The following is an 11,707-nucleotide window of genomic DNA, read 5'->3' on the forward strand; positions in this document are numbered from 1 at the left end:
AGATTTTATTTTATTTTTTTTTTGAAATTTCGCTACCCTCATGTTCAAAAATGTACATAATTTTATACTAGAATACACATAATTGTATACATGAATGTACATAATTGTATAACAAAATACACATACTTTTTTTTTTAAAAGATAATACTTATAATCTAACATAATACATAATATACATAAACTTTTAACATAATAAACATCAACTCTTAACATAATACACATAGATTTCCTGTTTCGGATGTACATAATTGTATATAAAAAAAAAAAAAAAGATGTACATGATTGTATAAAAAATGTACATAATTGTATAAAAAATACACATAATTGTATAAACAAATACACATAATCACGTCAACTCCCTACATAACGTACAAAAATGACATTTTTTTGGGGGGCGCGAGGCCCCAGTGCTGTGCGCGCCGTGGTGCAGGGTATAACGATCCGAAAATAATTATATAATAATAATAAAAAATTAGAAATACAGTTGGGCTTAGTTAATGGACTTGTGTATTGGGCTTATATATGTGCGGAATTGCGGATGGCCAGATCCCGGTAAGGTAAGTTATTGGTAAGGGCATAATTGTAAAACGCAACAAATTCAAATCGCAACGCCTAGAAATACAGCCCGCTCCGATTGGAGCGCCCCACAGATTCGAAAAGATCAGCCATTTCAGACCTTCTTCATCTCTAACTTTGAGGCTGCAATCTGAGACAGACAACGGGGAGAGATGGAGAAGGTGAGCGTAGCTGTGAGAGTGAGACCGGCGAGGAGTGAAGACGGCAACAATGGAACCTTCTGGAAGGTTGAAGACAATCGCATCTCTCTTCATAAGTCTCTTGGCACCCCCATTTCTGGTGTTTCCTACGCTTTTGGTACTCTCTCTCTCTATATATATGTATAAGCACATTTATTGTGTCTATTTTACGAATTTATGTTTTAATTTGAACGTAGTATTAGAAATTTGGTCAATTTTTTGAATTGTTTTTGTGAACTGATGAATACTGGATTTTATTTTAACTGCAGATCACGTGTTCGACCAGGATTGCACCAACGCTAGCATTTATGAGCTGATCACTAAAGATATTATACATGCTGCTCTTAAAGGCTTCAATGGTATGCTCTCTTTCCGGGTTTTTTTTTTTTTTTTTTAAATTTTATTTTTAATGTGTAAGGCTTCTGTAGCTCTAGATTTAAGTTTAATAGTCTCCGTTCAACTTGAAATGATAAACACAACAGATTGTTTCAGAATTGTCGTTATTAAATGCTAAAATCTAAGCCTATGCTTCCAAACTGTTAACAGAATTTCACTTCTAAGTAAGATTTGTTGCATAACAACTTTAATTGAATGCTCAAGGGTGCCGGGTTACAGAAAAGATTTCTTCGGAGCTGCAAAACTGTTATTTTTAAATGTCTGACTTTAGAGAAGAGGTCGTGAATGCACTTGCCTTGCTGATATTTTCCTCAACTTAGAGAGTCTTATATTATTGATCTTTTTAATTCAGGAACTGTATTTGCGTATGGGCAAACAAGTAGTGGTAAGACATTTACCATGAATGGTTCTGAGAATGATGCAGGAATCACTCAACGTTCAGTGAATGATATATTTACCAAAATTCATATGGTATAAATTCCTTCTCTATGATGTTTTTCACTATTTTTATGGTTAGTATCTATTAGTCTGAGTCTAAGTAGCTTTACCTTTATGTTCTCAGACAACTGATAGGGAATTTCTGATCCGAGTCTCATACTTGGAAATTTACAATGAAGAAATTAATGATCTTTTTGCTGTTGAGAACCAGAAATTGCCCATCCACGAAAGTTTAGAGGTAAAGTTACAAAAAAAACTAGTATAAGTTCAAAGTTATTTGGGTGTGATTAACATCAATTTCTATTTCTATAGCGTGGTGTATTTGTAGCTGGACTGAGGGAGGAAATTGTGAATACAGCTGAACAAGTACTTCAGCTCATCCAACTTGGAGAAGGTTTGACCTTGAAAAGAGTATTTATAATGCTTTTCCAAATTCCAATGATTGGCTCCACAGTTTGTGTTCTAAACCCTAACTTCTTGAAATGATGGTGGTGCAGCCAATAGGCACTTTGGGGAGACTAACATGAATGTCCGAAGTAGCAGATCTCACACCATCTTTCGGATGGTAAGTTTTTTCATTTTTGTGGGAATGCTGTATTCTGAAGCTGTTATTTGATTTTTATATCTGCATATGCATTTCTTTCTTTTATATTCTGAAGCAGTTATTTCACTTTTATGCACTTCTAAAACATTTAGTTCCTTTTACTTTTTCTGTTTCCATAATTAGGTAATTGAAAGCAAGGGAAAAGATAGTTCAGATGATGCTATTCGTGTGTCTGTTTTGGTATGGTATTCCTCCTCACGACCTTGGCCTGAGATTATGAGATTTCTTAAATGTTCAAAATATAAGTCTATTTGGATTTCATTCTCCTAAGAGTTTTTCAAGATTACAACTAGTTTCCATGAAAGATTAAATCAATCTACACCCTAAATGTTTTTTTATGATGATAAAATAATGATTAAGAGATCAAGACAGACCATGGAGTTCTATCTTTGTCTTACTTTATTTCCTCATTTCATTGACTATACAATCTAAATTTTCTTTCCTTTTGCTTTGTGTTTCTGTTGGGAAACAGAACTTAGTTGACTTAGCTGGCTCTGAAAGGATTGCCAAAACTGGAGCTGGAGGAGTTCGTCTTAAGGAAGGAAAGCACATTAACAAAAGTTTAATGATTCTTGGCAATGTCATTAACAAATTAAGTGAAGGTGCTAAGCAAAGGTACTTGTTCCTTTATAATTGTTGTTTTATCTATAGATATGAGTATATGACTGTGTCCTGACTCCTCAACTAATGTACTATTTATTCAGGGGACATATTCCTTATCGTGATAGCAAGCTTACACGCATACTTCAACCTGCACTTGGTGGTAATGCCAAAACTTCTATAATTTGCACTGTAGCACCAGAAGAGGTACCCAATTTTTTGTATGCCAGTCCTGCATTTTAAATTATATGTTGATACTAATATTGAAATTTTATGCTGCTAATATCACTAGGATCATGTAGAAGAAACAAGGGGAACACTTCATTTTGCTAGCAGGGCTAAACGTATCACCAACTGTGTTCAAGTGAATGAGGTGGGGAGTCTTTGCTATTTCCTTCAGAATGAACTTGGAATCATTTACTGTGTTTCAAGAATCAAGGAGTAGTTTTTTTTCTTGACATGAGTTGTTTGCATATGATATGACTATGGGGTGTGGGTGGGTATAGCTGATTTCTTGCTTCTCATTAATTGGAGATAGAGTTGATTGTAATTCTATTTTTGTAATAGATATTGACAGATGCGGCATTATTGAAGAGACAAAAACTTGAAATAGAAGTATTACGTCAGAAACTTCAGGTGAAAATAATGTTGACCTGAACTTATAGCCAAAAATATATAGCCAGATAAATTGGAAGTAACACCTGGTTTACAGGGATCCCACTCTGGAGTGCTTGAACAGGAGATTCTGAAACTGAGAAATGATTTGTTGAAGGTAATTGCGGAGTATTTTTTTCTCTTCAGACTAATCAAGAGCATTTAGTCTTTTGTATTAAGATGATTACTCATTTTTCATTTATCAGTATGAACTAGAGCATGAGAAGCTTGCTATGGAGTTGGAGGAGGAAAGAAGATCCCAGAAGGAGCGTGAACAATGCATTATGGAGCAGCAGAGGAAAATTGATGAGCTCTACAATCTTCCCACTTTATCAGATTCTAATGGCCTTGTTGTTCAGGTAGCTGTCCTAATTGGGATAATCTAATCTTTTCTTGCATCTCTTTTCCCCTTGCTCAAGTAGATTATATGCCGTGATTTTGATATGGTGAATTGAAGGTTAATTTCAATTCCTGGACTCAGGATTTTGCTAAACAATGTCTTAAGGAGGAAAGCAAAGCTTGCAGCAGCACAGGCCAGGATGATAATTTTAGTACACCATGTTTTAAAGCGGCTCCTGCTGCCTTCGTTGCTAAGCGATCAAATTACTCACGGCAGCCTGAGTACAGTCCTCTTCCTGATGCATTTAGTGATTTTGCTGATGAAGATGCATGGGCAAAAATGAATAAAGGCTTTGTAGCTGATCTTGATGCACTCCACATGACTCCTGCCATGAAAAGCTCAGTTTCAGCTAACTGTGTACCCACAGTGAGTCTCATTTTCATATTGGTTACAGGCTTACAGCAGTCTAACATTCTTATCTAATACATTAATGAATGACATTTATACATTTATGCTGATTTTTACTTTACCAGGATCCATCCATATCAGATTACAAACAAGAGGTAGAAAATCTTAAGAGCCAATTGAAGCAAGTATTAAAGGAAAGAGATGAACTCAAGGTTACTCTCATATTAGCACACATAAGTTTGGGGTCTAGATAAGTTTACTTTACTCTATGGTTTTTGGCTTATGTTTTGCTCATTAATTTTCAGACAAATTATGTGAAACAAACATCACTCAATGAAGAGTTAATGAGAGAGATTTCTGAACTTCAGCAAGAGGCTTCTCTAGTTCGAGAAATCCCTGAAAGACTCTCTGAATCTGTTGAAAATTGCAAAGATATTTTCAAGGATGTCATGTCAATATTAAAGGTAATGTCTGTTTAACATATCACTAGCTTTATTGGGTCTTAGCGCTGGTAAAGTTTATTGACATTGTATCCACTATCTTAATGGTCTGTGGAACAGAACTATGTAGATAATGAGAAGTCGGCAACAGCCAAATTACTATCTGCCACAAGTGAGATTGGCGTCTGCCTTTTCTCAACTTTGGAATCTCATTTTTCATTGGCTATGGATGGAGATGTGTCTTCGAATAGGAAGCATTTTTCATTTGAAGAGCAGCGCAAGAAGCTTTATGAGAGGGTGAATAGTACAATATCATCACTTGTGCTGCCTGATGAGTCAATTCCCAGCCAACTTTCAGAAAATGAATCATACAGCAGCAAACATAAGGTAGCTGCCTGGTCACTACAGATAACAAGATGTCACACGTTCATTTTTATACTCTTCTCCATTCTGACCCTGGGATACTATCTCTCTTCTTTGAGGCTCATGATATTTTAAGGTACTAGTGTCTACACATGTTAATCCCTGTGATTCTTGTGAGCAACAAATGCATGGTAGAACACTAGAATCTAGACACACCGATTGTGAGTTGTTTTCTGTCAATTCAGGCATATTAGTAGTGTCACAACTCACAAGAATCACCTTAGCTTAACTGTCTGGAAAGTTGGTACTTTTATCACGTTCCTTTTAACCATCCGTTGCTTAATTTGATCCCAGGGGCCTACTCTTGGGGAAGAAATTGCTCATTGGAAGAGGAAACTCGAGGAAGAAGCTGTAACAATCAAGGACAAATGCTGCAGCCTGGAAAAAGAGCTGGAGTCAAGCAATCAACTTCTCGCGGCTTCCAGGGAAAGATATCAGAACTTAGATAAGCAGTTCTGTGCTCTGAAAGAAGAGCGAGATATGTTAATCCAGAAAGCCACGGACTCATCTCAAAAGATTGCTCGCCTTACAGACCAACGAGAAAAGTTCCTGCAGAATTACAGCGTGGAAGAGCAGAGGAGGAAAGATGTTGAAGAATACATAAAAGACTTCAGCCTTGCATTTGCACGCAGACAGAAAACACTCATGTCCCTTAACTGCGATTTCAGATCCATGATAGACAACTTGAAGGCTCAGAATCCAATTCCAGTATCCAGAACTCCTGGATTATAAGTGTTTCTGCGATTTCTCACCAAAATCCCCTAGTATTCAGAGTGGTTGTTGTTTAATCTAGTTAAGTTAAAATGGTTTATCACACTGCAGATTCTTGCATTCATGTTGTTTTAGTGTATCATACAAACAATTGCAAGAGATGATTTGGTGTAAAGTCATCTCAATTTCTGTTTATCCACTCTTTTCTTTTTTAATACATGATCTAGTTATTTAATAGTTACGTTAAGTTTTTAATTCAAAGTTAAATTTTTATTCAACTCGCAAACTTAAAAGGAAGAAGTGGGGTTATGAGGTTATCCAGGCTGAAAGAAATGCAGACATTAACTGCTCCATTGAGTGGTGTGCTGTGGGACCATTACTTGATGACATTTCTATCTGCTCAGACAATGGTTTTTAATGAATTCAATTTTTACATCAAATTAAAAACAACAATAATAATAATAAAAGGTGTCGGTAACCTCAAACTGAGAAAGATAGCATGATTGCGCAAAATGTCAAATTTATGCACTTTCCGTAAATAAATCTGAGGGCGGATAAGGTTAATGGGAGGAAGAAAAAGGGATTTTGAAGATGGGTCATCTCCTAAAAAAAAGTTTACTTTTTTTTCTCTCACAAATAACTAGTTGATTTTCATATAGAAAACTACACTCAATAAAGTAAGATTAAAATTGCCCCTCAATAACGTAAGATCAAATCTTGACAATTGTAAATTCTCTTATAAGGTAGCTTATTGTAAAAATTAAACATTGATTTTTTTACTTAAAGGTTGCTAACTCATTAAGTCACTTCGATTTAGATAGGTCTTCTCTAATCTTCTTCCAAAAGATTGAATCCCCAATTCTAAGGGGTCCTACACCTCGGTCCGACAGAACATTTGGAAGAATATAAATGACAGTGATTCAATGACTCAATAGACAAAACCAAATACTGATTTACACAAGACTTTAGGCATAACTCTCACATTGCCACTGTCAAAGTTCAAACATTGATTTCTTCTTTCAAATATTGCCTACTAAACACCCTCTTCTCTAATCTTTATACGGTGGGATGTGGGGCAAAGTAGTTTTGCGTTTTGCATCCAAAGTTCACTTTTTTTTGGGATAGATGGATTACAGCTATTGGGTTGATTAAAAGGAAACATTGGGATGTTATCAAGTGTCTTAATCTTTGATTATCCATTTTTAAAAAAAAATGGATATCCAGAAAACCTTGAGTCGATATCACAACGTACTTCCAAAAATAATAAAATGGAGGCCACACTAATCACATCATTAGCTGTAAATCTCATTTAAAATAATAATAAAAATTTTATTACTAAGATCACAAGTTAGATTCTTATTAACAATATCTCAGCTAAATTCACAATTTAATACAGAGTAATTATTAAACAGAAACGGAGTTTAACTGAAATATATGAGGTAGGTTTCCTCATCACCTAAAAGTGATATATTTATGATGAGTACAATTTATTAGTTGATATGGTAGAACGTGGTGCATTAATTAAAGGGGATAGAATGAAGGATAAGAGAAGATGAAAAGGAAGGGTGAAGGTGATGCACATGCGGCATGCATGCAAAGAACAAACATTGCCAATCAGTTTATTGATGCATGAATGCAACCTTTAACAACTTATTCAATTTTAATGCATAAAAATATGTTTTCATTTTTCTTTTGGAGATAGAGATAATTCAAATTCATGAGTCTATATATACATAGAGAAATGATTTATTAGTATTATTATTATTTAAAGTTTCCCATGCAGAACTAAGCATTCAATTTGCCTTGGTGCCAATGTATAAGGATGGCCTATCTTCTGAGCTTGCCCAATACAGACTTTTGGGACCATAAATAATCCTTTTCTTGTCTCTTTTATGTGGCTTTTTTTTCTTTAGTATTTGATTTTACCTATATACTTTCTTTATAAAAAATAAAAAATAAATAAATAAATAAACACTTTATATTACATGGAAACAGGGCCGGTTTTTAGATTTTTGTGGCCCTGTTCGAGTAAATAAATATGGCCTTACCAAAATTAAAATCTTTAAAATTAATACCGTAATTTTATTATCAAAATATATAAAACAAAAAAATTATCCGTGCATCGCACGCACACTGCACGGACAATTGGGCAATTATTTGCTCGAATTCATGCAAGGATAACATAAAAAAATATAATCGATACAACCCATTTCATTAATTGCCCAAATAATTGCCCAATTATCCGTGTAGTGTGTGTGCAATGTTATATGAATATTCTTACAAAATAGTTAACAATAATAATTATTCTTCGTAACAAAAATATTCTTACAAATTTGTTCTATCCTAATCTATTACAAAACGCCAAATAAATAACATATATCCTAATACCGGGATACTAAAGAATAAAAATACCCATTCATTCAGTGCACATATTATTTTAGGAACCATGGGCACCAAAGCCTGAGTAGCAAATAAACTACCAATATATTAAATACTACCTCCTAATCTTGCCAACTCCAAAAGGTATGTGCGAGAAGTCCAACCATAAGGACCTCCTACTATGGCAAGAGACGCAATGCTAAGTGCAAGAAGAACAAGAACGACTATATTGAATGGTTGCTTCAATATGCCGTTCTCAGCATTACCGACTCGTTTCAAAATTATTATCAGACCCAGCTGCAATGCACAAAATTATATATATATATATATATATATATATATATATATATATATATATATATATATATATATATATATATATATATATATATATAGCGAGACATTCTAAAATTAATTCAATATAAAGTAATATCAAATAATATTTAAAATAGGAAAATACCTGACAAAGTGACAAAGTCAGGCAAGATAGCATATCATTCTTCTTCTTCCAAAACGAGGGATGAAATAAAAAACAGAACTTAAAGTAAAAAAGAGTGCAAGTACCGTAATATGCCGTAAAAATAGTGGATGGCCAGAACTGAAGTAAATCTGTAAATGAGTCACTTAATCAGGTTAGGTTACAGTTTTTTTTTTTAATCAGCTTAGGTTACAGTTTAACATATCAATGATTGATATAATGAAATTATTGTTGGAGACTAGTGCATTCAAAAATTACTGTTAGATGGGTCATATAATTATACTATTGTTGATCATCAAAAAATATTTTTTAATTTACAAGAAAGTCTATAATTGTTATCGGTATGTGTACTCTAGGTGAAATTGGCATTGTCATCCGTAGCTTGCAAAGAACCACAAAGAGAGATAAACATGCATGCTCGACTCATCAATCAACTGTCTGACCAACTTGGCTGGTTGTTCCAAATTAAAAGATATATACTTTGTGAAGTAGATAAATGATGAGGGTTCTCTTAAGCCTTAACATGGAACAATTGATTGTACAAGAGATATAAAATAGCATTAGTTTAGATTATAATTTAAAAAAAAAAAAAAAAAAAATTACATTGTTTTTAGTATTTTGATTGTATGATTTGAAGGCAATACTTCTGACTTTTTGTGAGGAAAACGCATGTATGTCCAGTCACCTTTCTTGAGTGATAGTTTGTCTACCCCAATTAATGCACCCCAGAGAAGCCTTTCTTCTTGTCCTCATTCATCAACACCTCCACCATCAAGAACCCTTTCATTCTCAGCTATCTTCAATTCAAAGCTCAAATGGCTTCTCCAATATCCAAACAGCTAGGAGATTTCCTCCAAGAACAGCAAGAGCCTTTCACAATGGAGGAGTACCTTCATGACAGAGGCTACCCCAGAAGCAATAATTCTGCCCAGTTCTTCAAAGGATCAACAAGCTCTGCTACAAAAAAGAGAAGAAGATCACTACTCCCAAGCTGTTCAAAGCTTGTGGGGGCTGTGTTTACCAGGATTGTCCAATCTGAGGCCAATCGGAAATTCAAGAATTGTTGGAGTAATAGAAATAATGGCCGTGTTGGTAAGCAGGATTTAGCTGAGGATGATCATTTATCATCTGCAAGTAGCTCTACTGTGTTCAATTCTTGCTCGGAGATTGATGCAGAAGAAGATGATGAAGGCTGCAAAGTACGTGAAAAACAGGTAAAATTTTCAGTCTCAAGAACACAACAATATAATGTTGTCAAACTTGGTTAAGGAGAATTGAACCAAGTTAAGTAGTGTCTAAATATTGGGTTGTTATCAATTCAGATTGGTTGTTCATAAAGCTAACAGGTTCTTGAAGACAGAAAGCAGCTCAGCCCTGTCTCAGTACTGGAAGAAACAGAATCCTCAGATGATGATGTCTCCCCGATTCATCAAAGTAATAAAGATTTCATCTTTTCATTCCCCCCATTTTAACTTTCTTTTCTTATCCAGAAAGAGTCAAAAAAAAAACTCATACAATTCTTGATGTCTTTCCTTATACATACAGTACAAGAAACCTCAGACTCTCAAACAACATTAGTGGGAAGGAGTGTCGCTTGTCAGTACGCTAGAAACAGAAAGGCCACACAACAAACAAAACAGCTGCTGTTTGACTGTGTGAGTGAGGTGGTTGAGAGCCACAGAAGAAGAGACCAGAGGGGCCAACAGATGGGGAGAATCTTGGATCCTGAGCAACTGTGGAAGCTGATATGTGAGAATATATGGGAGTGGAGCCAAGACCCCATTGATGAAACCAATGTCAACCAACTGGTTCATTTCGAGTTCTTGGATTTTGAGGGAGAATGGAGGGGGTTTCAGCAGTCACAGGAAATTGGGGTGATTATTACTGAGATTATGTTGGAGGATATTAGAGATGAGATTGTTAGAGATATGGTTATTTCTTTTAATTATAAATAAACTGAGTAATATACAAACAACATGTCAAGTTCTAATTATCTCTATTTTCATACTTTTAATTTTCTATGTTCTACTCTGGCATGCATGATTCATTATAGTTATGTGTAGTCAACCCAAGGCATCATAGGTATAATGTCCAGAGCCAGAGGAATTTAGCCCCATAGATAAGTAGAGAAAGAAGGACAAGAAAGGAGTTGATTTTTCACTCCATTTAACTAAAGATTTGTTGTCAAACACTTTGTGCTCAGATGGCATATAATAACCTCTTCCATGTGGGGGGTCAGTGGAGGCATGTTGAGAAAATATGTTTGAATAGATACTATAATGTAATAAAGTCAGTAGCATTTAAAAAAAAAACAAAAAAAAACTAAAGATTAGTCTTTTGTTCTATATCTAAATAGAAAAAACAATTCTTTCTCACTAGTTGGAGAATAAAAGGTTTATATCCCATTTCCCATAAGCCCCTTAAGCCACCCCTTTTAACCCCGAGCAAAGGGTTAAGACTTAGGACCCTACACAAGTATGGACTCGCCAGTCACATGTTGGCTAGACCCAATGCCATTCATTTTATCAACTACCATTGTTTATAGAGCAAATATCAATTTTAGTCCCACAAATATTAACAAAATGAAAGTTTTGATCTAGACTATTATTTTAGTGGCAAAATTCATCACACCAGTCACCCCTTCGTTTAAGACATGACAAAATATAAAAATATTAAGAGTATTTTTATCATTTTCAATTAAGATCTCAATTGAAGTATGAATAAAGAGATTTAAGCATTAAGATCGATCTCAATTTGCAATTCCCCTCCTCCGACTAAAGTAGGATGAAGAGGAAAACTGCGAACTGGAATCGATCTTAAGGCTTTTACATTCAAGTTTTCCATCTAACTTTTACTCTCTTTCTCAAGTATATAAAGTTTGGTACGAGTAAAGAAAGCACTAAATCTGTTTGCATTGGCAGAATGGGGAATTGAATGAGGTGATAATGATGTTTCAACTGCCAATGGAAGATGCCAAATCCTACAAAGATACACATGCCCATCATATAAAACATGTCCCCAACTGCACGTGGTAACAGCCCAACCCTATGCCAAACTTCGCTCATACTATAACCATTTCCA

The 11,707-nt window shown here is 34.8% G+C and overlaps 2 protein-coding genes across 3 annotated transcripts; both read left to right on the forward strand.

Annotated features, from left to right (window-relative positions):
- Positions 1-629: 629 nt before the first annotated feature.
- On the forward strand, positions 630-6,006 carry LOC109169722 (kinesin-like protein KIN-7N). Of its 2 annotated transcripts, none has more exons than XM_019318612.1 (18): positions 630-873; positions 1,025-1,114; positions 1,504-1,622; positions 1,714-1,827; positions 1,902-1,983; positions 2,087-2,154; positions 2,317-2,373; positions 2,666-2,808; positions 2,898-3,000; positions 3,086-3,166; positions 3,361-3,429; positions 3,506-3,565; positions 3,654-3,806; positions 3,929-4,213; positions 4,321-4,407; positions 4,501-4,659; positions 4,756-5,134; positions 5,353-5,440. In XM_019318612.1, exons 1-17 carry the CDS (start codon positions 729-731, stop codon positions 5,131-5,133), a joined length of 2,193 nt encoding a protein of 730 aa, XP_019174157.1. In that variant the 5' UTR covers positions 630-728; the 3' UTR covers position 5,134; positions 5,353-5,440. The 2 variants fall into 2 exon arrangements, with proteins under 2 accessions (XP_019174157.1, XP_019174156.1); XM_019318611.1 differs by having other exon boundaries at positions 631-873; positions 4,756-5,022; positions 5,353-6,006.
- Positions 6,007-9,251: 3,245 nt separating this feature from the next.
- On the forward strand, positions 9,252-10,662 carry LOC109169739. Its single transcript, XM_019318627.1, has 3 exons — positions 9,252-9,840; positions 9,973-10,060; positions 10,172-10,662. Exons 1-3 carry the CDS (start codon positions 9,442-9,444, stop codon positions 10,579-10,581), a joined length of 897 nt encoding a protein of 298 aa, XP_019174172.1. The 5' UTR covers positions 9,252-9,441; the 3' UTR covers positions 10,582-10,662.
- Positions 10,663-11,707: the final 1,045 nt, after the last annotated feature.

Source organism: Ipomoea nil, unplaced genomic scaffold (genome assembly GCF_001879475.1).
Source record: "Ipomoea nil cultivar Tokyo-kokei standard unplaced genomic scaffold, Asagao_1.1 scaffold3321, whole genome shotgun sequence".
Taxonomy (NCBI): domain Eukaryota; kingdom Viridiplantae; phylum Streptophyta; class Magnoliopsida; order Solanales; family Convolvulaceae; genus Ipomoea; species Ipomoea nil.

Bases quoted from the DNA above. Each gene is read 5' to 3' on its own strand.
- LOC109169722 (XM_019318611.1), top strand. From the start codon at position 729: ATGGAGAAGGTGAGCGTAGCTGTGAGAGTGAGACCGGCGAGGAGTGAA. The intron at 874-1,024 runs GTACTCTCTCTC...TTTTAACTGCAG, and splicing joins TGGTGTTTCCTACGCTTTTG to ATCACGTGTTCGACCAGGAT. The intron at 3,566-3,653 runs GTAATTGCGGAG...TTCATTTATCAG, and splicing joins TGAGAAATGATTTGTTGAAG to TATGAACTAGAGCATGAGAA.
- LOC109169739 (XM_019318627.1), top strand. From the start codon at position 9,442: ATGGCTTCTCCAATATCCAAACAGCTAGGAGATTTCCTCCAAGAACAG. The intron at 9,841-9,972 runs GTAAAATTTTCA...TAAAGCTAACAG, and splicing joins GCAAAGTACGTGAAAAACAG to GTTCTTGAAGACAGAAAGCA. The intron at 10,061-10,171 runs GTAATAAAGATT...TTATACATACAG, and splicing joins TGTCTCCCCGATTCATCAAA to TACAAGAAACCTCAGACTCT.